The following is a 25,266-nucleotide window of genomic DNA, read 5'->3' as shown; positions in this document are numbered from 1 at the left end:
TATTTATCTAAAAGTAACTCCATCTCAGTCTGATGGATGACTCAACCACTGTTGGAGCCATTTTGTTTTATTAACTGTGTGAGTAAGTATTAACATATTATATCTTATGAGTTTAAATGACATAAGTGTAATAGATTAATAAATCAGAGGTAATGATCATCATGATGGTGATGGTGTGGATAATGAGGGTTGTTTTTTGCTCAGTGTTGATTATGATGACAATGATGTTAAGTGTGATGATGATGACGCTGGTGGCTGCTTTATCTGCCTTCTGTGTCGCCCCTTTCACTAGTATTGCTTCCTTACACAGCATCTCAATGACCTCATGGTGGCTCACTCCTGATTTTTTATGGTTTTGTAACCCTGTTCATTACTGTGTGACATGGTGAGTGACTTCAGTGGATACTCTGCCTTGCATCGATCCCATTTTCTTGTGTTTTACTTTAATAAGTCTTATAAGTTGAATGCCTCTTCTTCCCTTTTTCCCTTACTGCACTACCCCCTCTCCCTGCTTGTGTCCGGGTGCTGGCAGCAGAAGGGTTAAGGACTTGGAAGCACAAGGTTGCCTTATTGAAACTATTCACCTGCAAGGAAAGTCTTAATTGGGGGAGTGTGGTTAAATAAATAAATGCCAGTGAGAATAACTTCTGCTGGTGTGCCATTGAGCAAGGGGCTTACATCCAAAATGTCCCCATTGGAGCCATTAATAGGAGGCCATGCCTGTAATAGGAAAGCAAGGTGCACAGATAGTATCTGTTAATATCAGGATCAGCGGCAGTTCTACTTGGATCAGCAAATACAGCTGTCCCAACATTCATATTTTAATGACGTGCTTTGCTGCAATGTAAAACTTTTCCAGCGGGAGGCAAAGTGTCTCCTGACATGTGAAAATGCTGCACTGCTGCTGTTTGTAAAATTCATAGGCATAGGGTGTATTGTTCAGAGTAACAGCTTCAGCTGCGGAGGGTAAAATAGATTATGCTATAACTGAATAACAAACCCACTGTTTTTGATTGGTTAACCGATTCTGAATAAGCTGTCCATCAATAAGATATGTATGACTAGTGGGGAAAGAGTATATTTGTATGTATCATAAAAAGCATGTTTTGTCGTGAATTTTCTGTTCTACTGTGGGCATTTTTTTTCTTAAATTTATGGCTCACTATGTAACAGTCCATGCATAATAGAATCCAAGTAATACATAAAGGATTAGTGACTCATTTGTTGAATTCATCTGGAACAGTTTAGGTGGTTTGAATATCTTTAAATTCATGTACAAAAACTGATCTAAAGACTGATACATTTAATGCATTTATATGCATTGAGTCAGTGTTTGTAGTCTTTTATGCAGATTTACGCAAAACTGTCCTACATGCTTTCTATATGGTTCACTGCTGAATGTTCCCCACTTAATTACTTTAAACACAATGGTATAATTAAAGTATCAGCTGTAATATTCAAAGTACATAGATTTTTATTAGTCACATACTTCAATATCAGTATTTGTTGGATCTCTGCTGTGAACCCAGGAGTGAATGTGTGTCAAAGAACCTGTCAGCGTCCTACTGATAAAAAAATAAAATAAAAATACATGACCAAACAGAAGAATAAACAAAGTGGTGCCAACTGTTCTGCCCCCTGTACCCATCCGCATGCCGTGCACAATTACCCTCTCCCTTCTGTTGTTTTGCAGCCTGTGTTGATGTCTACGGGACACACTCCAATGTACACCTCCGCTGTTTCCACACTGGTAAGAGCACAGCGATCTGCGCCGCACCGTCACCCTGAGAGTTACCAGCTCCATCATCCGTCATCATCAGCCGTCTGATTTTGTGTCCTCATTTCCTGTATTAGTTCGATTTGACATTGTTCAGCGTTTTGCTGTCTGATCTCGGATAGACGGCTGCCTGTTAAAAGTCATTTTATCTGGACTGCCAGAGTATGAGGTCATCTGTTTTCTGATGATATCAGTGTGTTCATACTCATTGTCATTCAAATCTGATTTGAATGACAGATTTGTTCTGCTTGTTGTACTAAGTGACTATTTTTGGGCCCAAATTGACACAGCTGGAACCGAAAAGATTTTAAATGTTGTGCTTCCATCACACTTTCACCATAAATTCATGTGTTATATTCATATTTCTAATCAAACATTCCTGCGCCTAAGCTGCTGTGAACGTATCAAGAAACATGCATTATGGATCCAGATTCAGTGTAAAGAAGTGTAAATGGTTTTGTTGAAACTTTTTCTCAGGCTACAGTTTATACCCACTCAAAACATCTCCTAAAATCTGTACGTCAATAGTAAAGTACCCATGATGCTGTGAGACATCTAATCCTAATGTGTGTCCCTGTTAAAGCGTCATATATTGAAGGTGTCATATTGCATGGGGGTTTGACGGACAGATAATCTTTTTGCAGGGCAGACTGAGACCTGTAGGTGTCAGTGTTAGACTGTGCAGAGTGACTTCCATAACCTTGAAAAGATGGCTCTGCTGCTTCCTCAATAAAACACTTTTATGATCAGACAGGTTGCATTAGCCTCATGCGCCATGAATTGCTCAAAAGATTGTGTCTGTTGAGCAAAGCATGGGAAAATACAAGCAAATTATCATTTATCATATATTACATCTGAATGCAAAAGCTTGTTAGAAGTGTGCTTGATTAGAAAGAATAGAAAAGATAGGATCATTGGAGGGAGAGGACAATAAAATCAGGCTTTCAGTCTCTCCGTCTCTGTTGAACAAGTAGTTACTCTTGTAACTATACATCATTTCTTGTCTTTGTCTGCTTGCCCCGACCTTGATCACCGCCTGCCTTTTAGTGCCTGCTTATAATTAAAGTGTTTAACATGTGGGACATCCTGCAACCCTCAGCATAAAGTCGTCTGTAAGAGGAATGTGTGTGTACACATTCCCTCAGACACATACAGAAGTACTTCATTCTGCATATGCATGAATCAATTTTCTACACTGGTTGGGTGAAGTATGCACTATCTTCAAGATGCATTGCAGTAACACCTATGTGCGTGGATGTCTTTGCAGCCAGTGTAGTGCCCGTGTGGTCGTCATTGATGTGTAGGTGGTGTCGTCAGTCTGTCTCTTTATTGCTTTAATGGTGTGGGGTTTGCCAGTAGCACTCCAGGCCCCATTGATTTATGGGTAGGATTGTCTCAGGAAGCACTGCAACGGTTTGGCAAAGTAAGAGGAGGTCTTTGGGTTATGTACATGATTTAGCCAAGAGGTGCTTTAGCTTCAAATGACATCTATTTTTTTTAAAACTGAGCTCGTAATGTAATTAGAAGCGATTTCTTTTCACACTGCACAGAACTTTTGATATTGATCAGTGCTCATATTAATGAATCTTCCTACCTCTTCTACTCTATATGACCCTATAACTCTGCTGTGCCGTGTTCTCCTATTATGTGGCTACATAAATTGTTGTGACATAATGTGCTGGGTGTTGTGATTACATTGAAAGTTCATGTTCTGTCTAACAGCAAACACAAGATCCAAATTAGAGCTGGACAATATATAAAAGTTACATGGTTATTGTGATATGAGACTATATAACGTCTAAGACTTTGGCTATCATCATATCATGACATGACATGAGTGATTTTTTTCCCCTGCATGTTATTTTCTGAATTTACAAGACTGTTCTGCTTGTTCTTACACTTGCCTTTACCAGTTTAGTCATTATATCCACATTACTGATGATTATTAGCAAAAATGTGATTCAATTAATATTCAGTGAAAGTACCAGTTTTCATCCTTACAATATTGTCGCAATATCAATAGAGGTATTTCGTCAAAAATATCATAGTATTTGTAAATAAAAAAGGAGAAAAAAAAGAAAATCATAATATTAAGATTTTGTCACCCAGTCCTAGTATTTATTGAGCGCTTTGAGGAGATTTCGAAAATAACAAGACATATATATATATATAGTAGTCTTCAACATACACATGTGATTTAAGGCAATGTAATTGGGGGATCAGTGGTGTGATGGGAACATACTTGGTTGTTTAATAAAGTGCTGGGGACACTTCCAGTGTGCCCTAATACAAAAACATGCTTTTATAAATCAAATTGTACACAACATGTAACACACAAAGATTTCTATACAAGGAGGCAAATTATTTGCTTTCTTATCCTGAAATAAGAGTCAAGAAATGGGTTGTTAAAAGGGTTGTTTTATAAAAAGCTAATGAGCACACAGTCTTAAAGCTCCAGTGTTGCAGAAAGGGTATTTCCCTCCCTTTGCAGCCAATCCCACAGGCATCTAGTTATTGAGCTAAGCTTGGCTGAATTCAGTATTCAAGCCTCACATATAGACATAAAAGAAGGCATCCCTGTGTGTGTGTGTGTGTGTGTGTGTGTGTGTGTGTGTGTGTGTGTGTGTGTGTGTGTGTGTGTGCGTGTGTATGTGACTCTCAGGAAGCCGTAAAAATACCACAATTACCTCAAGAAACATGTCTATGTCTATGTCTATGTCTTTAAAATTCAATTAATTCTCTATATTTTAGATGTTAACTAGCTTCAAGGCAGTGCTTTGACTTCATTCACCAACAGAGATCTGTCTCATGGAAACTCGTGGTTTCTTTTACAATGAATACGCTACATTTATCTTGAGCTAGAAACGTTGCACAACACATTTGCATTTATCCTTCACCTGATGAGCAGGGAGTGACAGAGACCCCCACCGCCCGGTCTATGTTACACTCTGTCTCTTCTAATGAAAAAGGATGCCTATCACTTTCACCCTCCTCTAACCACAGAACTGTTCCTATATACATAATACTTTTCACACAAATCCTCTTCAGACAAAACAGCCAACCCCTCTAAGACGTACTTGGCAAAAAAAAACCTTTTTAATGTAAGGATTCAATTACTGTTTTCTGTAGTGTTTCCCCAAGAGCTCTCCATTATACCCTCCCCTTCCTGCTCTGCACTCTTATCTGGTTGCTATCTGGTTGCTATCTTCATTTTCTCTGTCCTCCTTACTTTTCTTTAATAAATGTTTAAATATGTCCCTGCAGCTTCGGTGTAATTACAGTGCAGCAGCAGCTCAGCTCCTTCGGGAAGGAGAGGGGAGAAAGAAAAAAAAAATATGCATGCAAAAAGAGGAGGAGAGAGCTGTTCACACTGAATGGCGGAGTAAGACAGATAGAGAGGGCCTTGCAAATGGAAGGGTAAGAAAATGAGATAGGTAGACGGAGGAATTTTATTTAACAAAATGAGAACGTCAGCTGACAGCTTGTCCTTCAGCGTGTCCTTACATAAGTCTGTTCAGTGTGCAAGCCTTTGTGTGCCTGTGTGTGTGTGTGTGCATTTATATATTACACGCCTGTCGATCCATCTGTCTTACATAGAGAGAGAGAGAGAGAGAGAGAGAGAGAGAGAGAGAGAGAGCTGTGAAAAAAGATGTGGATTTAAAAGGGAATTTGACTCTTTCTGATAAGTAGCTGTTTGCCTTCATACGGCAACATCCACTATTTAATCATTTATTTGAGGTTGTATGGCAAGTATACGTGCAATGTCCTATTCAAACATCTCACTTTATTCTTTAACCTCACTGTCTTTCAAGTGTTTTGCTGTCCATGGTGCAGCATTCATTGGCTGCAGAAGGGCTATAAGGCTTGAGCAGGACTGTAATGGCTGTTCTTATTAAGGAACATTTGCAGGGCTCAACAATAAGGATTACCAAATTGCCCAGTCCAAGAAAAATGTCACGTTTGGCTTGTAAATCTAGCAACTTACTTGCCCAATTGGGCAAAGGATTTAAACACATCATTTTTGAGATGATGATGACAGTAGCTAAAGAGTGAGCCATCTCGCTTCCTTCTCATCTCTGTTAATAGTTGCAAATGTGCATTAACAATCGAGATAATGGCAGCAAGTAAAGGTGTTTATGAAATAAAGCACAAGCCAGCATTTCAATTATCCTGGAAAAGAGCCGATATGCAAGAATGTTGTTATTTGATAACCGCTAATAAATACATTGATTTGTATAGGAGCATGTACAAATTGACTCAGGGTTAAAGGTGCACTTTGTAGTTTGGGGAAAGAAATTTTAATCAGAAGACTATTGACTAATTTTTTCATAGCTAAAAACAAACTTAAAGAAAACAATCTCTTTGTTTTCTAGACTGAATAAACAAGGACAAAACGATTTCATACTGTTTAACTTTGTTTATATTTGGCGGACCCTGCCACCTTTCTAGCTTCAAACAATGTTCAGTGGACAATTTTTTCTTCTGAGAGCATCTTGTTTATTCAGTTATGGAAAAAATAAATATTTCGGTTTGTTTTAGTACCTCATTAATATTGTAGCTATTAAAATTCTTCTTCAAAACTACATAGTGCCCCTTTAAGGGTTAAGGTTTGTAGGGCAAGTACATTTCTGACCCACTTACCCACCTGGATAAGTAAAAAAAAAAACATTAATGTTAAATTTGGATGAGGCATGTGGGCGTTTAGCTGACTAGTCAATTCAATTTTGTTGCTCTTGCTAGTCGACAGCAGACATATTAGTAGTTAAACCTATATATTTTTAATGTACAGATTAATTATTGACATAATTTGCACCAAAATGTCATGTCAAATGTTGCTTTGTTAAAGACAAGAATCCCTTACTATGTCAACAACACCAGTTTCGTCTATGATGTATTTATATATGATTACGTTCACCCAATAAAAATGTTTGTCATATAATATAATGTGCAATGTTCATAATGCCAGCACAAAGCACCAATTTTTTTCAGCAGCATTTAAAATATGACTTGGTTATTGTAGAACGTGATTAACAGTTTCAAATGACTCTTGGCTGACAATGTTTAAGATTATAGATTATATTATGGTTTTCTGTGTGCTTTCTTACTACTAGACTAGTCAACATTTAAACTGTCTTTAAATGTCAGGAAAATTAGTCATTAGGAACTCCTCATAGATGTTTAAATTGGAGCTAGACGATATACATCTCAATATTTTGAAATCAAAATCAAATATCACAATAATATTTGGCCAAATACCTCAATAATATAATAACAATATATCAACACCATGACATTTTTGAGAAATAATCATCAGTAATGTGGAAATAATGAGTAAGTCAGTTAAGGCAAGTATTACAACAAGTAGAACAGTCTGGTAAGTTCAGAAAATTACATCACTTTACTGTAATGCAGCCTTTAAAACCAAGAAACACAACACTTACTCCATATTGTGATATAACAATATCCAAAATCTAAGACAATATATGATCTCATATCATGATAACAATATAATATCGATACATTGCCCAGTCCTGATTTCAATCAAAGCATAAATGCTGTCATTTGCATGTTAGAAACAGAAACCTTGCTGCTACTACTGTGTTGAGGTTTCACTATTCTGCTTGACTGTAGAACTGGGACTTACAGGCCTCCAGCCTCCTCTCAGTCTCAAGTGCTCCCTGGGACGAGTCAGGCCAGTTTGAGCTGCTTGTCCTTCCAAGTTCAGCCAAAGTATAATTCCTGCCCCTCTCACATCACCAGCGCTGACATTATACAGAGAGACAGCTAAGTAATTGCCATCAAACTTTGCTGCTCGCTCCTCTTTCCCTGAGCAGCGGGGATGGGAGGGGTATAGTACAGTAGCAGCAGAAAATATGAACTGCGTTCTCACCGAGCACAGACCAGTAGCAGGGAGGCAACCGCTATCCACAGCCACAGAAGACGAAGAATGGGATTATCTGTTTGTAAATGCTCATTTTCATTCTGGATGGGTGATTTGTGAAGACAAGACGGCCGTTTCTCAGATGATAACGAGCCTCATCGGCGATGAGTAATTTTTATGACTCGAGCCTTGGTTTGGGGGATTGTATTGGTCTTGTTTGAATGAAGTCTCCAGCACCGACTAAGCAAGAGGAGGACACTAAATGGGCCGTGGTCTTTCTGTGATTTTTGATTTATAATTGTGCAGATGTGTATCCTGTGTATACAGCATGCTGTCTTTGATGAAGATTGAGCGGGAGGCAAAGCTGAAAGATCTTGTGTTAGGTTAGAGTAGATCTTTTAGATGAGGCAATCTGGACACTCCGTGGATTCTGAACAACTGTTATGGCCGGGCCTAGACCTAATGGTAATAATGCTGTTGTGGTAATGTTGAAAGTGGACACTAGAGACACACTTGGTGGGTGTGTGTGTCGTTTTGGGAGCTGAGGAGGGTCTGCTCCCGGCATCAAGCACGATTTTTTATATTTCGTCACTGAAGCAGAATGTTTATGTCCGTGTGGTACGCCAAAAAGATGGGCTGCCGGTTCCTCAACAATGTACGGAAAGCCAAGAAACATCGTCATCATAAGATGGTAGGCATGTTTTTAACATGTTTACGCTTTGCTATTATGACTGTACCTCAATATATTCGAGAAATCTTTATGAAAGAACTGTGCTCAGTGGCTTTGAAGTGAGGTATGTTGATTATGTTATTATTAAGATACAAAGGCTTTGTTTACCTGCACAGATAGAAAACTCAGGTCAGGGCAATGGCTGCACTTGAGGCCTATGATATACAGTATATGTTAATCACAGTAAAGTAATACTAATCAAATCCTGCTCAGGCTGTGCGTCGCAGAAATAGATGTTTGTGAGTCCTCCTCTAATGGTGTGAAGGTGCCGTTTATCTTGTTTAATATCCAGCAAACGAGCTGCAGGTCACCATCACTTCCACACCCCCATAACCAACACACATGCACCACTTTTTCCTGCACTGCACAGATATCTGCATGATTTAATAAGGAGCCATTAAGCGAGCATTGTGCATAATGTGACATCCAAATTAACCTCTGTCACATCCTGCTTTAAAACCCACACACACAAGCACAGAGGCAGCTAAATCACCAGCCATCAGACCTGACACGCAAAAAAATCACACATTACAAAAGACTTCACACAAGTCTTGTGCTCTCATTTCCATTTCTTTAACAGCCTTGCACAGCCCTAAGGTAAGGTTGAGTTTGGAGCATATGGTACTGTTATCTGTCTGTACCTCTTTCTCTCAGCAGTTTAGATACAAGCTAAAATGCTTGCTTGCTTAATTGTTGCCATCAAATAACACTCTTCCTTTATCAAACACGTACCAATTCATAGCTTGACATTGCGTATTTCAGTAAAGGTCATTATCTTGGCTATTGACTGGATGGCTTTTACGTGTTAAAGGCTTTCCAGCTGCTGCAAGGTGTGCAGGACACGCAGCAGTAAAGCCTCTCTAATGCAACCTTTGGTTTGTATCCAGTGCCAGCTCACACATGACATCATTCCCTCTGATGATATTGAGGTATTCTCTGAACAATTAATATCAACAAGAAAGGCAAAAGTAGCAGTATTATTGGCGTTATTTTACCTCCTTCGACTTAACGAGCCCATCAGATTGAAAGCGACTGGCGTGCAAAAAATGGGTCGTGAGTCTCAGATGAACGTGCATGTATGCAGGTACACGTGCACAGAGCAGGAGAGATTGATCAGATTAGTCTTGTGATTCACATATTCAGGAGGGGGCATGTGCAGTACAGCGTGCAGCTTCAGTTTTAACAGAGGCTGAGCGGGTCCCCGGTGCTAAACGTCCAATACTAGCTCTATTTATTCAAGTCTTAATGGAGAGAAGAAATTGATTTAAACACAAACTGCTTCATTCGTTTGGCGCTCTGAAGAGGAAATGATGAAATCAAACGTTGCACAAAACACTGTAAAATGTGGGAATCAGTGTAATTAGGAGCGAATAAAAATAAATCTGTTTCTGCTGTTTTATTTGGCTTTGAATATGCATACTCTGGCACTTAGCTTGATGCATATAAATCCAAAAAGAGGTACAAGTGCGGCTGTGGATGGGTGGTGGTGCTGAGGATGGGTTAGCTGAATAGGTGGTGCGAAAATATAGGTGGGCAAGAGCAGCCAAACAGTGTAAATCCTGACAACCCCAACGTCGAACGACTTGACAGAGCAGAGAGAGGCAGAGAGGGCTCTGTCAAAATCCCTGCAGGGAAACTGCTTGCACTGGGCTTAGATTTCTGCTGGCTATACTCATTATTTCTGTCTCCAGATAAGGATAAATTTGACGTAATGTTCAGCAGCACGGCCCGTTGGACACAGCTCCATGGTAAAGCTCTGCACAGGCGCTGTTATAGTCCAAGAGTGTGCTGTTAAAGCCGAGCTCTGGCGTTTTGTGGAGTGTGGGGGGGTTTTATAGCCTGTACCTCAAGTGGATGAGTATCTGCTCTGTATAATGGCAGCTATAATTAGTATCATTCAACTTGATTAATAATGAGTAAAGGGGGATTGGACAATAGGATGGTAGTGTTGTGTAAGGAACGGGCTTTGAGGTGTTTTCGTTATTTAGCCTACACTTATTGATATAAATGGGGTGGACAAAATAATGGAAACCTTTGTCAATATTATGCATAAAAAAAAAACATGATCATACAGTTGATCAATACCTCTCTAAAACATGACAGATCTGCTTCAGGACTGTTGTATAAGACTGCACTAGTTTTAGCCAGGTGTACCTAATTTACTGCAACTGAGTCAATGCTTGACATTAATGGTCACTGCCATTGCAACCATTTTGAGAACTGGAAACCAATTATTTGTCTTGACATGAGTGGCCATTACTTTTTAACATGTAAAAAATACGGTCAGCAAACAGCAAAATATGCACCCAAAACACTACTTGTGCATTGCTGCATTAACTTTAGCAAATTAAGTGGTTTGACAGTGGGGTAAAAATTTCGACTAACACATCAACATCACAAACGAATGTGCAAATTGATTCAAGCACATAAACCTGATGAAAAACAAAAAGAATATTTAGGATGTTTTGGGAGGCAACATGAGCAGGCAGCTCGGCAGCATAATGAGGTGGAGGCTGCAACTCTTTCAAATTCCATATCAGTATCAGATGAAACACAAACTACAAAGATTTTTTTTTGGTACTGTAATAAAGCCTTTTAACATTCGTTTACATCACATTTTCATTATCAAGTTGACGTATTCCTGTATAGTAGCCAAACTATAAGGTGAGAACCATATTTGCAGTTTCGGCACTCAAAAGCCGATGCCTAGTTGCCAACCTGACAACCGCTTTAGAAGTTAGTGTTGAGCCCTGTGACTGTATATAGACTCTATAATCAATGCAGTAGCAGTCAGTATTTCTTCTTTGAGTTGGATAACAACTTACATCTCTCATAGAGAGTAATAGACTTCAAAAAATATGTTCTCATTGCATCACATAAAGATCACTGTGTAAAAGAATGTGAAATTGTTTCTCTTAAAGGCTGAGAAAATGTGGTTGGGGTTAGCTGTGTAGTTATTTGTGCGTGTCAGAGCTGTCGGGTCTGTGAAGGTCAGCGGGCTGATTTTATGCTGCTGCTTGCTGCTCTGTAAGCACTTTGGACGCACAGGGTCTTTCCCATGCTAATCAGCGTGGTAAAGAACCATGACAGAAATAAATACAGGAGCTCAGATGGGGGAGTCAGACCGTGCTCTCCAAAGAGGACTGTGCATAATGGTGTATATACATCTTCCAACATCAGATACCTCGATGATGAGAGGAAATCCTTGACAGAAGCATGAAAGAGTGAGATTATAAAGAAATGGGATTAAAAGAGAAGAATAAGAATAGAGTGGAGAGGTTAACTGTCACACTTTAGATGCGCTGACAGAAAAAAGTCCCTGTGGGTAAACCCAAACCATATCAATGCCAAAAATCCTGTCCTCTCATTGACTTGCTGTCTTTTCTAATCCTTTCTGTATCACTTTGTTCCTGATGATGAATAATATGTTGCTTTACACTTTGCACAAACCATAATGGATGCAGTATCGCTCTGGATAAAATCTTGATAAGAACAACTGACCAGCAAGAGAGCTGACATGACACTCCTTGCTGATAAACGGACTATCTTTGGTATCTGTCACAGCCTTGTTACCAAGTTATTGTTTTTTCCCCCAAGTGTGCTGACAGATTGTCACTATGTGCCACCACAGCGTGGCTGTGCATGAGTCACTGACAGGTTTGTTTTGAAATGATCGTTGGGCAGGAGGCAGATGCCTATGTTCACAGTAGTAACTAGATAGCCATTCACAGCACCGGTAATACACACTATGCTCTACTTCAACCAGCAGCTTCACCAAGATGAACTAAAAGACCAATCATTTGGAAAAACCAGGGGTGCTGGTATGAATCTGTGTCCATCATGGGCGAACAGTAACAACTGGCTCTAAAGTGGTGCTCTCTATCCTTTAAGCAGAGTGACTGACAACCATAACAGAATGAAAACATTGTTATCACAGCTAAGAGCTAAAATGGCCATCAGTCTTGGCTGTGACGGTAGGTTTCAGCGATGTACCGAGAGCTGATCCAGGAGCTGCTTCATCTTTGTGTTTCTGCCATTGTTTCTTCATAATGTTTCTTCTCTCTCTGCCTCCAGGGAAATACTCCTCCAGTGGTGGTGAACACTGACACACTCGATGGCTCCCCATATGTAAGGATTATGTTTAATCTTCCCTTTATTGTATTATTATGTGAGACTCGACAGCATGACTTCATATTCAGTCTGTATTATCAGTAATTCCATTCATTTTTTCAGCATCCAGGTAGGTCTTTGCTCATTGTTTCGTAATCTGAGCGATAACAGTAATTAATTTGACTCCTTCTTAATTAAAATGAGGTTTCTCTCTTTGATATACATTTGACAGAACAGAGAAATTACATAATTCGATTTGAAGTTCTTTAATGACGCCATTTCTTAAATGAAAGCAGCGAAGTACCTTGACCACATTGTCATGAAAAGGATTAGAAAATGAGGCTTCTCTGAGAAAAGCCTCCCATCACAGGCTAGTATTTTTGCACCACTACAGCAGCACTCAGAAAAGTTGTTTTCTAGGTCAGCACCAAAACAGGGAAGTCTGAACTTCTTTAAATTCCATCTTCCTCTGGGACTTGCTTAATTGCAGAGGCAATGCTAAGCTGTTCAGCCAGAAGGAGAATTAGACAAAAAAAGAAGAGTGTTGCTTTTAAAAATAAACCAGGTACCACACTGGGCCACACATACAGTAAGGCTGTGCGCTATGACTAAAATCTCATATCCTGATTTAGGTACTTTCATATCCAGATAACGGTACATACCATATAGCACATTTTTTGGCAAAGTTGATGAATAAATAGAGAGAATTAATAAACACATGACAGACCTATTTCGAACCTATTTACGTCCTGCAATGTGACTGTTTTGCATGTGCAAATTGCAATGACGATGCTGAAACGATATACTGTGCAGTTTTGTGCAAGCAAAATAAATATGAGCCAAAATGGCAAATATAGTCAAAAATATCAAAAACAAACAAAAATACTCAACACTTAACATCAGAACATTTTGAATTGTAGTAGTAAACGAAACTAAAAACAGCCTAACATAAATACTATGCACAAGCTCCTTGTTTTGCCTTGATTGGTCCGAGTCTTTCTTCTATTCAGAATTACTCTTTTGTGTCATGTTAACTCTCCATATTTGTCTGTGTTGGCTTAATGCAAATTTTCTGCCTGCATCCGTGCAGTACGGAGGAACGCAAAGCTTCAACTTAATGAAGAAAAAAATGGTCTTAACGAGTGTGATTTGCGACACAACTGTATAAAAGATAGAGCATAATATGAAATCATGGGAATTTTTCTACTGTTACATGATATATATTGTCCTATTGCACAGCTCTAACAGCAATATACTGTATGGTAGGGCTGTGTGACATGAAAACAAGAGCAAAATGATTTTGGTTCAAATTGAGTGCACATAACTTCCTGTTAAGGAATGCTATAGTAAGATTTAGGTGATGATCTTGATGATGATGATGATGATGCTGTGTTCAAGAGCTGATGAGGGCAAATGTTCAACTTTCATTAGCTGACTTAATGTTTTAGACAAAAAATTTGTGTAACTGTTTCAATAAGAGAAATTAGAATTTTCTCTTAATGATACTGCATGAACTCACATCCCTCTCTGACAGGTGAACGGGACAGAGGGTGAAATCGAGTATGAGGAGATCACACTGGAGAGAGTGAGTCTGAGAAAATGATCTTTTAAACAAATTTGTGAAAATATATTTACAGTATATGCTTACTCCTCTGCAGTTGTTCTACTATATTTATTATCATTGTTGGTGTGTCTATCTCCTCTCTCTGCAGCCACAGTCAAAGCCCCTGGTGCGAATCTTAATGTGTTTGTTTTTGCTACTGCAGGGTAACTCAGGCCTTGGCTTCAGCATAGCAGGAGGAACAGACAACCCGCATGTGGGCGACGACCCCAGCATCTTCATCACCAAAATTATACCTGGAGGAGCCGCAGCTCAGGATGGACGGCTGAGGTGAGACCGCACACACTAAGCTACCATAAACACAATGCCGGCCCGTGTGCGCACATTCATATTCCCCCATTCCAGGAAATCAAAAGCCCATGAGGACACCAGGCCGACTCCACAATGCTGCTGTACCAGCTCAAATTACCCTGCCCATTCTCTGCACCTTCCTACAATTTTTCTTTTGAATTCACTGATACAGACGCTCAGTCACTTTTCTACCGGCAAACACAATTACAGAAGAGAAACCTCACCTCTTCATTTTAAGTCCAAAGTGCTGTAGCACAGAACTACAGCCTATTGACTGTCCAGCCTGTTCAGCATCAGTTACATCACAGAGGACTGCCTGATCTGCCTCAACCCAACATCTTTTATAGGGCTTTTATTTACTTTAACGGTTTGTATTAGGGCTAAAAACAAGTAAAAGATGTATTTATTGCAGTGTTGTTGCTTCTTTGCTGTTTTCACGAGGTTCAAAGAATGCCTGTGCAGTATTTCTGTGTTAAAAGAGATCATATAAGCACATCACATGGAGTCAGGACACCAGGTTTAGTATCATTAAAAAACTATTTTCACTGTATGTAACTTATCATTGCAAAAGAAAAAAAAATCTGTAGACGCTAACAACAGCATTTCATATTTTAGATGAAATATTGAATTCTTACCACATTACCAGTGTCAAATGCAAGAATATGTTATAATATCACATTTTTTCGCCCAATTTCATCAGAGGCTGTAGTGCAGCGTTTTCCTCTCTCAGTAAAAAACTGCACTTTATGAGCCATTTTCCCTATTACCCTGCAATAAATAAGGCATGCACAGAGGCATCCTCCTCATCCTCCTTTTTACAGTTGACCTATAAACGTCCATCCGGAATGACTTCAGCGTTAAAGCAGGCCTGGAGAGAATATATTTGCCTGAATGCATAGTTTTCTTTCTTGGCCTTTACTGTCTGCTATGAGCAACATATCTCTAATCTCTTATCTTGAGGAAAATACTGTAAACCTTACTGCCTATAGTTTCTAAAGAATGGAATTCCTCGAAAACCTGACAAAACCTGCAAGTCATGTTGTTTTCAGATGGTTTGAAGTCTCTTTTTGATGATTCAAACAGAAAAACATTCTGTCTGGGTAATTCTTCAACATCAAATGACTCAGTGGTGTCTATGACTTATTTGAAAAGTCTTTGAAAATCAGAATAACCGCTCTGTGAGGTTTGTGAAAGTGAAGTTTGATAATGCTGATCTGGAGCATTTCACACAGGAGGTACACAAGTTGTTCTTCATAGCTTAATGAAGGTTATGCAAAATTCCTATGCTACAACAACAAAAGAGTTGCACTAGAATTGCCGACATTAAAAAATGTGTTACTGTATGATAGAAATATGCTCTTCTCTACATGCAAAATATATATAATACTGCCTCACAAACAGTATGCAGCTCAAACTGTGTCAAATCCTTTGTATGAAGATGTCAGCAGCCATTTGGAGTTAGCTGTAATGATGTATCTCAGTTTAATCAGGAGAGACTTAATTGAAAGAGAGGCTTAAGAGTAATTAGATCAAATTTTCTGACATAGTGTGCACAATAGGAAATGTTGAAGAAATATGTGAGGAGTCTTCTGCGAATAGACCCCATTGAGATGTCATCATTGTACAGAGGTAGTGATTAGGGGTGTAAATCTCAGGCAATCTCACAGAGCAATTCACTTCCAATTCTTGGGTGTGGAATTTAGAATCAATTCTTGACTCAAAACTGATTCACGACTGAATCAATAAAAAAGAAGGCTCTATTTTCAGTATACTGTGTGCCAAACCATTAACTGATGTCCTAAATGCATTGAAATACAATATGAAACTGGCCTAGGAGGTTAAGTTCAATGATACACATTCTTTTCATTTTAAAAGTTAACAGCTTAATGTCAATAACAAAACTGACTGATGTAATTGTTTTGCTGACAGAAAAACACACTGGAATCAATCAATCAAACTTGCTGCTGGAAACAACAGTTGCAATGATTTTTCTTACCAAATTTTCATGGTAAGATAAACATTAGAAAATATCAAGGTTTCACAATATCACAGTGTACCATATTACGTAATTATCATGATTATTATCATGATGATGATTATTTTAATAGTTAAAACAGTCCTAAAATTAAAACAAAAGGGCTTTTTGTGGAATAAATGCTTTATTCTTATCTCACAAAATATTATATCCTGACAGACATGAAACTTGCCACAATATACTTCAAAAACGGTATATCACTGCAACCTTCCTGGAAGCTTGCAACAAGAAGGACAGGAAGAAACGCTGTACAAATATTATCTCATTACATCCATTTTAGATGACAACAGACTGTTGCTAGAGCTAACTCAGGCGATAGCCAGCTCGACTGAAACTGATCCGAAAACAATAAGGAGCTGATAAAAAACACAACCAAATCAATTTGACAATGAAATGACAGCTGACAGCAGCAAGGAAAGGACTGGCTCACAGAAGTTGTGACAAAATCTGATTGGTTTAACTGAAACAGTGACCGTCCACCGGTTGGACAAGGAATAAAGAGACAGAGAATGTAAATAAACAGAGTGAGCATGAACATAGTCTTCCTGACTATCTTTCGCTCTTGCTAAGCTTCATTTGTTAAAACTCTTGCAGCCCTCAAGAATTATTTCAGTCTTACAAAATTTTACACACTATAATTTACTTGGCCATAAAAATCCATTTTAAACGCATGAATAGAATAGTGATAAGTAGAGTTTTTAGGCCCTTGGAGGAAGAACGTGAACGCCTGAAATAGCAATTTCATCAAAATCTCCTTGCTTGAAAATCAGCTTCTCCTCTGCACACAGGCTGTCACTTGTACTTCACATATCAGCTTCTCATCACTTTCAAGACAAAGAGAGTTATACTACAACCAAGCCTTATTCTAGATCAATAGCAGAAGGGTTTTTACCCTCTTTAATATTGTATACCAAGAGTTGGGGGGGAAGGGCCCCATGTCATTGGTGAAACTGGATCCCTACAGCTATAGTTGGAGATTGACTTGTCCTGACCTCCTCTGGTGGAGGATTAGACCTGATTTCATGCTGTATTCTCCCTTCTTCTCTCTCTCTCATTCTCTCTGCTTCTTAGTGTGAACGACTGCATCTTATTTGTGAATGATGTTGACGTAAGGGAGGTGACACACAGCCAAGCTGTCGAAGCTCTCAAGGAGGCAGGTGCTATTGTCCGCCTCTATGTTCTCCGCAGGAAACCAGCTGCAGAGAAAGTCACTGAAATCAAACTCATCAAAGGGCCTAAAGGTATGTGGAAGTGTGGACTGGTGTACAGCATCGTCGCTTTTGTGTGGGCTTAAGGATCCTTTATACCCAGCTAAGCTGTGCCCTCTGGATTTAGCAAATCTGCTCTGTGTTAACCCATACCTCCTTTGCTCACTCTCTGCCTCTCTCATTGCTCCCTGTTCACAGGATTAGGTTTCAGCATTGCTGGAGGGGTGGGAAACCAGCACATACCAGGAGATAACAGTATCTATGTCACCAAGATCATTGAAGGCGGGGCGGCTCATAAAGATGGGCGTCTGCAGATCGGGGACAAGATCTTAGCGGTTGGTCACTCATGTGTAATAACTAGTAGCATGCAGAGATGTGTGCCAGCACAAATACACATCACTGATAGCCTCAGACTCTCACCTTTGGAGCACACAGACACACATTCACACACACGCTGACACATTTGTGTATAAGCAGCATTTTTGTATCTCATGCCGAGATAAATTACAGCTGTGATTTAAGGCCTGAAATGACTTTCATTAATATGTTAATAGACATGTAGGATGGGATAAATGTTAGGCACGATGCCACAATGAGTCTCAAGCAGCAATACTGCCATCTGCTGGAGAACAGAGAGACTGTAACAAAGCAGCTGATGGCAAGCTCAGCACCAGCAACCTCAAAATGGTGCTTGGTTTCTACTAAATGGTGTCTGAGCAAATGCATTACCTCTAAATGGGACATGACAAATGCTTCTGCCTCTGTTAAAAATTACATTTATCATCAATGGCTATGTTATGTCAAAGGTAATAATGTTCTTTTTTGTTATCTTCTTGACAAACAGTGCTTGTTCAGGTAAATATTACCTTTAAGGGCTCCCAATGTAGAGGGGACCAGTAGCTTTATTGTAGTTTAGCTTATTGGAAATAAGCAACTTAGTATTTAGTACAGCGACAAATACTATTAAGTGATGATTTGGACTATGATACTGCAGTTTAAATATCTATCTAATCAAATTAATAGCAATTTCTCTTATGAATTTAAGGGTGAGCAAAGAATTTCCAGTCAATTTTAGAGAAATTTTCCAGTACCATTTTTTCCTTCCTGATTGCGACACCTGAACTTGCATATTGGCCAGTCCCAATCTAATACCAGTGCATTAGAAAATATATACATTATTATTATTTTTAACCTATGCTACCAACCCTGTATGGATGTGATATGATTGCTATCATTTCTGATTGGCCTGGCAACAAATACATACAGAGAATGAATGCCATTAAACTTAATATCTTATTATCTAGTTTGACAGTCATGAATGAAAAGAACAGAAATATCAACTAATCTAAGTTTGATGACATGCCTGAAGTTACACAATTTGCTTGTCATTAACTTGTGCAGTTAAAAGTTGCATAGAGGTGTACAAAACACTGCTAGGAAGTAGGAGGGTCCAGTTTCAAGGCTAATAAACTGGTAATGGTAAGATTTGTACATAGACTTGTGCAGGATTTTAGGCTTTATCTGTGGCATTTCCAATACTGGTATCAGAACAACCCTACAGTTTTACCTTGTGCATAATATAAATTTAGGTCTGTGCTATAACAAATCATTGAAGTTTTGAGGCCTCAAAGTCACTAATTCTTAACAGACCAAAATACATTTAAATTTTACTTTCATCCCCAAATTTTGCTGCTAAATCTAGAAATGTTGATCTGTTGTCTGATTATAGATGTTGAGCACCTTTGTAAGTGAGCAGTCACCCTTCCTAGCAGGTCCCTTTACACTGAATCTGATTGTGTTTCCCTGCTTGACATTAACATCAGGTGAACAACGTGTGTCTGGAGGACGTGATGCACGAGGATGCGGTGGGGGCTCTGAAGAACACAGCCGAGGTGGTGTACCTCAGGGTGGCCAAGCCCAACAACCTGTTCCTGACCAACTCCTACAACCCCCCAGACCTCACCAGCAGTAAGCCCCCTCTCTGTGTGAAAATCTGCTCTGTGTGATGATTGGCACATTGGGTTGTGCTAAAGGTGGCTATCAAAAATCAGACCAGAAAACTGCTATCAAATGTCCAGCCTTAGAATGTACACCCACAAAAATGAGAGATTTTTCTCCAGACCTGAGTGGAGGGATTAGAGGGCTTTTCTGTCTAAATCGTTCGAGATGATTGTTGGAGTTCTGTGAAAATTCAAAGCTGAGGTGTACAAGTGCAGGGTTTGTTTTTTTCCTCACAAAAGCGCAGAAATGTACTTTGACCCGAGTCCGCTTCTTGATGAAAGTCTGCCCTTGTGACAAAAAAAAGGTAATTCACTTGTTGCAATACGCTTTCATGAGACAATTACAAAGAATTATTCATACTAATCATAAAGAAAATGTCACATTTGACATGTGCACTTAGAAAAGCCGATAGCCAGTAGTTTGAGCTATAATTCTACACATATGTGTACAATTCCTGCCTGTTATATTATACCTCTTTTGGTTTCCTGTCTATTTTTCTAGCATATTCCCATATGGATACGGAACTCAGCCACCCCAACTATCTTGGGTCAGATTACCCACAAGCCCTCACTCCCACCTCACCTAGTCGGTTTTCACCGGTTCTGCATGGCATGATGGGAGATGATGACATCCCCAGGTGAGCAATGATCTTTCAGCTAAACATTTCTCATGTACTCTTTACTGAGTTATTAGTAGTATCATTCATATTACCAGTAGTAGTAGCAGTATTAGGGGGATTGCCATTAGTATAATTGCTTATTTTTAGTTTATGTTGTGCACAGTCTCCTCCTCTATCCCTTCTCCAGGGAGCCTCGTAGAGTTTTGATCCACCGAGGCTCCACCGGTTTGGGCTTCAACATTGTTGGAGGGGAGGACGGCGAGGGAATCTTTATCTCCTTCATCCTGGCAGGGGGGCCAGCTGACCTTAGCGGAGAGCTGCACAAGGGCGATCAGATCCTCAGCGTAAAGACTCTTTTATCTTTATAAAGTTCTCACACGCACACATTAATGTATTCCAAGGTGTCACTAAGCGATTTCGCAGTTGTTAATGGTCATGCTGTGTGTGTGTCAGGTGAACGGCGTGGACCTGCGTATGGCCACACATGAACAGGCAGCTGCAGCATTGAAGAACGCTGGCCAGACAGTGACCATCATCGCTCAATACAGACCTGATGGTAAAGCCACATTAATATTGTAAATATTCAAATTCTGAGTTTGAATTTTGTCTCCAAAACTACATAGTGCCCCTTTAAAGTAAATTAGTCAAACCTATTTTAAATTATACATTTTTCTAATCAGCTAGAAATCTCCTTGTCTCAAATGTATTGATGAGGAGACATGTGAAGGTTGATTTTACTTTGTTACCTCTGTCAAGGAGTTATTTTTTTAAGTCCCGTTTGTCTTTGTGTCTCTTTTGTTGCTAGCAGAATATTTCAAAAACATCAGTTACATTTTTTAAATTACAGATTTTAAATTTGGAGTGCACTAGCATTAGATCATTGCTCTAAGTTGAGGTATAAGAATTGGTTTTGGGAGGGAAAGAAATTATATTGGTGCATCGCTATCAGTTTTTAGCAAACTTTTAGTGTGTCTGAATGTAGGCCCAAAGATCTTTATGTGTTTTTATTTCTGTGTTTTAGAGTACAGCCGCTTTGAGGCTAAGATCCATGACTTGAGGGAACAGCTGATGAACAGCAGCATGGGCTCCGGGACCACAACGCTAAGGAGCAACCCAAAGAGAGGCTTCTACATCAGGTCTCACACATCAAGTAGAAATAGTACCACTGGTACAAACAGGGGCTAAAAGAGACCGTTTTTAGATGCCTTTGACCTCCATACAGCCGAGATCCCCAGCTATTGGGCAACAATAATTATGATTACATTTTTATGTTTGCAGTTTGACTATTTCAAGGATTTTAAATTATCTGGGATTGGTTTAATTGAATGCAGCTTTTCATGAGGGAATGCTGTGTTGACTGGTTTTGTAGATAATCAGCCTGTTGGGTAATGTTAATAATCTTGTGTAAACACATCTAAATTTGCACACTAGTCAGCATTGTTATGCATATTTAGCCAGAGTAAATGTCTACCAGCATCAGGCATTAGCTACAAAATAAACAGTTGTTTTAGGTCCAGAGGAGTTTATATAGGACATTACTGGAGTGCTCGGCACTTACAAAACTGAACTGAATCTTTTACAGCATTGTTGAAGTGTGGTCACAAAACTGTCATTTCTAACTTCAATGCAATACCTTGAAAAGTATCGATACTTGTGCATCTGCAACACCATTGGGAAAAATTGACACAACACTGTGGCCATTCAATTTTAGATGTTCATTCACAGACAAATATAACACGGCTTCTGTACTTTGTGTTAAGCACAACAGCATCTAAGTTAATTTACTTCTAACTATAGTCAGGAGAGTGGGAGGAGGTGGGCCTGTGTGAGAGAGTGAAAGCGCAGCTTGTACGGGTGTATCGATACTGTGGAAAATGAGTATTGAAACTGCTGCAAATATTCAAAATCGATATTGATCTTTCAACAGTTTATCAACACTACTACTATTACTAATTAGTCATGATTTGAGCAAAACTACTCATCCACTAAAGCACTGTTATGGTGCCAACTGTTGTTTTTGTTTAAAATTCACAGAGCTGGTGCAAAGCCTCAATAGAGCTGAAATGTTGAGTTTTGAAAGTGAGAGTCATAAGGACGAATTTGATTATGAGAAAGATTTATGAACTATATGGCATGGTAAGCTGATATCAACCTTGTTGTTTCATGTTCACCATCATGTTCAGTCACTGGAGCAGTACTGCACAGTAGACAATCCTAAGTTGCACAAGTCGGAGACGATCTGAATTGTGTAAGTGGAAGCAAGGACAGAGAGATAGAATGACAATACAAGGCAACACTTAGAAGAAACAATACACTACAAGAGAGAGGAAAATGTACACATGCGATTGCAAATATTGTCTGAAGCCCAGAGTAGAATGGCAGTGTCATAGTCATTCAAAGTGTAAAAAAGCCCCGAGTGGTCCATCCATCTTATTAGCCAATGAGTACCATTTTATATATTTTGGGCTTTTTCATGTTTGCTATTTTAATAAGGTCAAGATTCATGTCTTATGCTTATGCTGGCTCATGGCTTAACATTTAATAAAAGGTACTGGCTGTAAAAGTACAGATAACAAATTTACATAATATGGTAAGCCTATAAACAAGCTTAACTGCCAGGTTATACAGTCCAACAAAAACTGAGGACACCATGTACCAAAATATGACTCACTTTGACTTTTATGTGTTAAAGCAGATTCAAGGGAATCACTAACCATTCTATACTTAATGCAACTACTAGTAAAACACAGCAGCATTACTGTGTTAAGTAGATTTCCTTTGTATAATAAATAAAATGCTGTAGTTCACCACTTCAAAACGCTGACTTGCTGTATTCCCCTGTTTAAGAGCTTCTGTGCTATAATGTTAGATAAGAAAAATAAGACATTGTGCATATATAAAATTATACTTCAGTTACACTACAAGGCAGCACATGTGAGGCCAAAATGCACAGCTGCTACAGAGGAGGCTGCAGGGATCATGCCATCTTTCCTGTACAAAGTTGTGTAAACACAGATAAACTGTGACTGCTGCAGCTCACCACTGTTTCAGCACCCTGAACAGCACCTCTCCACTCATCTGTACTGTCAAAGAGTAATCACACCAACCAATCAAGCCAAGCAAGCAGCGACAGACTACAACATGATGACGTGACTGTAAACTAGCCCTGCTACAATGAGCAAACATCCGGTCGCAGATCACACTGCACTGCGCAGAGTCAAGTAAAGGCAACATGCGTCTTACCTTTAGGAGAAACCTCGTCGTCGATCTCCTGTGTAAACCGGTGACTAGTGAAGTTCGGGTTCAGGTGTAGCTCATAGCCAGCAGCGACAGGAACATGAGTATTCAGTTCAAGTATTAAGTCAGATGTATATCATCCTGTTTTGTCCGGGAAACCGCTGGAGCAGGAAGACTCTGGACTGCGTCTTCACTTACCCAGAGCAGAGCTAACGGCCGATAACATAACGTTAACGTTAAGCTAGCTTAACTGCAGCAGCGATGGTACTGCTGTAACAGTAACGTTAACATTCAGGTTGGATTGAGGTGTATGGGCTGTCGTCCTCGAAAGGTGTCGGCGTGTAGTATGTTGATAAAGATTCTGCGGAGGCAAGGCTGGGTGGATATGACAGAGCAATCTTTATTGAAACAGATTTCAAGCCAGCGTCCGAACCAGAGTGTGCACTCCCTGGTATTCTCAAATCTCGGCAAAGTGATGCCCAAAATACTTTTCCCTCTGCTCTATCCGAACTCCTCTCTGACCCTCAGTCTTAGGAGATCAACCAAAATCCCCCCCGTTCTCTGGTGTGTGTGTCTTTTTAGAGTCTATTCGCTCAGGCCCGCCTGTTTCTCTAATTGTTTACTTTGAGGAACTGAGGGGCCCTCTATCCTATTAGAAAAGGATGGGTCTGCATAACATCTCTCTCTCCAGGGAATATGTGTACATGGAGGTGTGTGCGTGACTATGTTGATGTTAGTCTCTATCTACTTAAATGGAAATGTGTACATTAAATCAACCCTGAACCTCTTCCTGTCCTTAGATGGAAATGTATACATTGAACCTCTGAATTCCTCAGTCCTTGGTGTGGGCCTCTTCCTTTAGCTATTCTCTGAAGCACACTACAGAACTAATGTGTTGTTATCCTGAACATGAGACCTCTACATTGTCTCCTTCCCAAATATACTTAAAGGAAAGCATTTGATCCTGTCCCATCCTGTCCTGTCACTCAGAGCTCAGGAGGTATAAGAAACACTCAGACACTACAGGATACTGTATGTTAGCTAATCCGACCGCGAATAACAATGTGCTTGAAATATATATAATTATTATTATTATTTTAATTTTTGAAAAAAAAAAAAATGGGGCTGGAACCAGAGAAGAAGCAGGATGTCTCCGTGGTAGCAGCTTCATGGAGATGGCGGGAGTTTTGGTGGGAAGCTACAATAAAATGGCAACGGGACAACTAACCATTAACAGGATTATAATAGCATACTGTCTTTCTTCACATGTTGAGGCATGGGGAGTGGGTACGGGAGCTTTTTTGTTGCTGTCAGTACAACTTAGTGTTACCTGTCACGGTCCTGAATGGCTGAATGACAAAGGCACCTACTACAGCTATTCCGTGCTGAATAAAAAGTTGCTTATCAGATAAAAGCTCGAAATAGAAACAACAAGAGGGCAGCTGAACTTATCAGCAGTAGTTCAGCGGGGTTCACACCAGTGTCAGGTGTGTGTAAAGTAATAAAAACAGGACTTATGCGAATGGAAAGCAGGAGACACCGAATGTATAAATTCAAGATGGCGCAGAATTTCTTCCTCGTACAGCTTCGATAGTTAATGGAGTCCTGCCCGGTGCTCAGTGCTGCCGCTGGTGGCCGAAAACAAGATTGCAACTTTATTAATGTAGCAGGATGTTTTCCTAGCTTCTGACTGCAAATCTTTTCTTTGTGAAAAGCTTTGTTACACCTTGAATTTTCTAATCAAGGTTAAAATTGT

The 25,266-nt window shown here is 39.5% G+C and overlaps 1 protein-coding gene across 1 annotated transcript in view; it reads left to right on the top strand.

Moving 5' to 3' along the window:
- Positions 1–25,266, top strand: part of dlg4a (discs, large homolog 4a (Drosophila)) — a 49,781-nt gene that overhangs the window by 19,255 nt on the left and 5,260 nt on the right. The window contains exons 3-13 of the mRNA XM_073479318.1: positions 1,694–1,750; positions 12,463–12,516; positions 14,033–14,083; positions 14,265–14,389; positions 17,517–17,686; positions 17,852–17,988; positions 19,477–19,621; positions 20,156–20,291; positions 20,461–20,617; positions 20,727–20,829; positions 21,295–21,409. Of these exons, the coding sequence (XP_073335419.1) occupies positions 1,694–1,750; positions 12,463–12,516; positions 14,033–14,083; positions 14,265–14,389; positions 17,517–17,686; positions 17,852–17,988; positions 19,477–19,621; positions 20,156–20,291; positions 20,461–20,617; positions 20,727–20,829; positions 21,295–21,409 (1,250 nt within the window). The remainder of the gene's footprint in view (positions 1–1,693; positions 1,751–12,462; positions 12,517–14,032; positions 14,084–14,264; positions 14,390–17,516; positions 17,687–17,851; positions 17,989–19,476; positions 19,622–20,155; positions 20,292–20,460; positions 20,618–20,726; positions 20,830–21,294; positions 21,410–25,266) is intronic.

Source organism: Pagrus major, chromosome 13 (assembly GCF_040436345.1).
Source record: "Pagrus major chromosome 13, Pma_NU_1.0".
NCBI lineage: Eukaryota > Metazoa > Chordata > Actinopteri > Spariformes > Sparidae > Pagrus > Pagrus major.
Note: the sequence above shows the minus strand (reverse complement) of the source record. Positions and strands in the feature narration are given on the sequence as shown.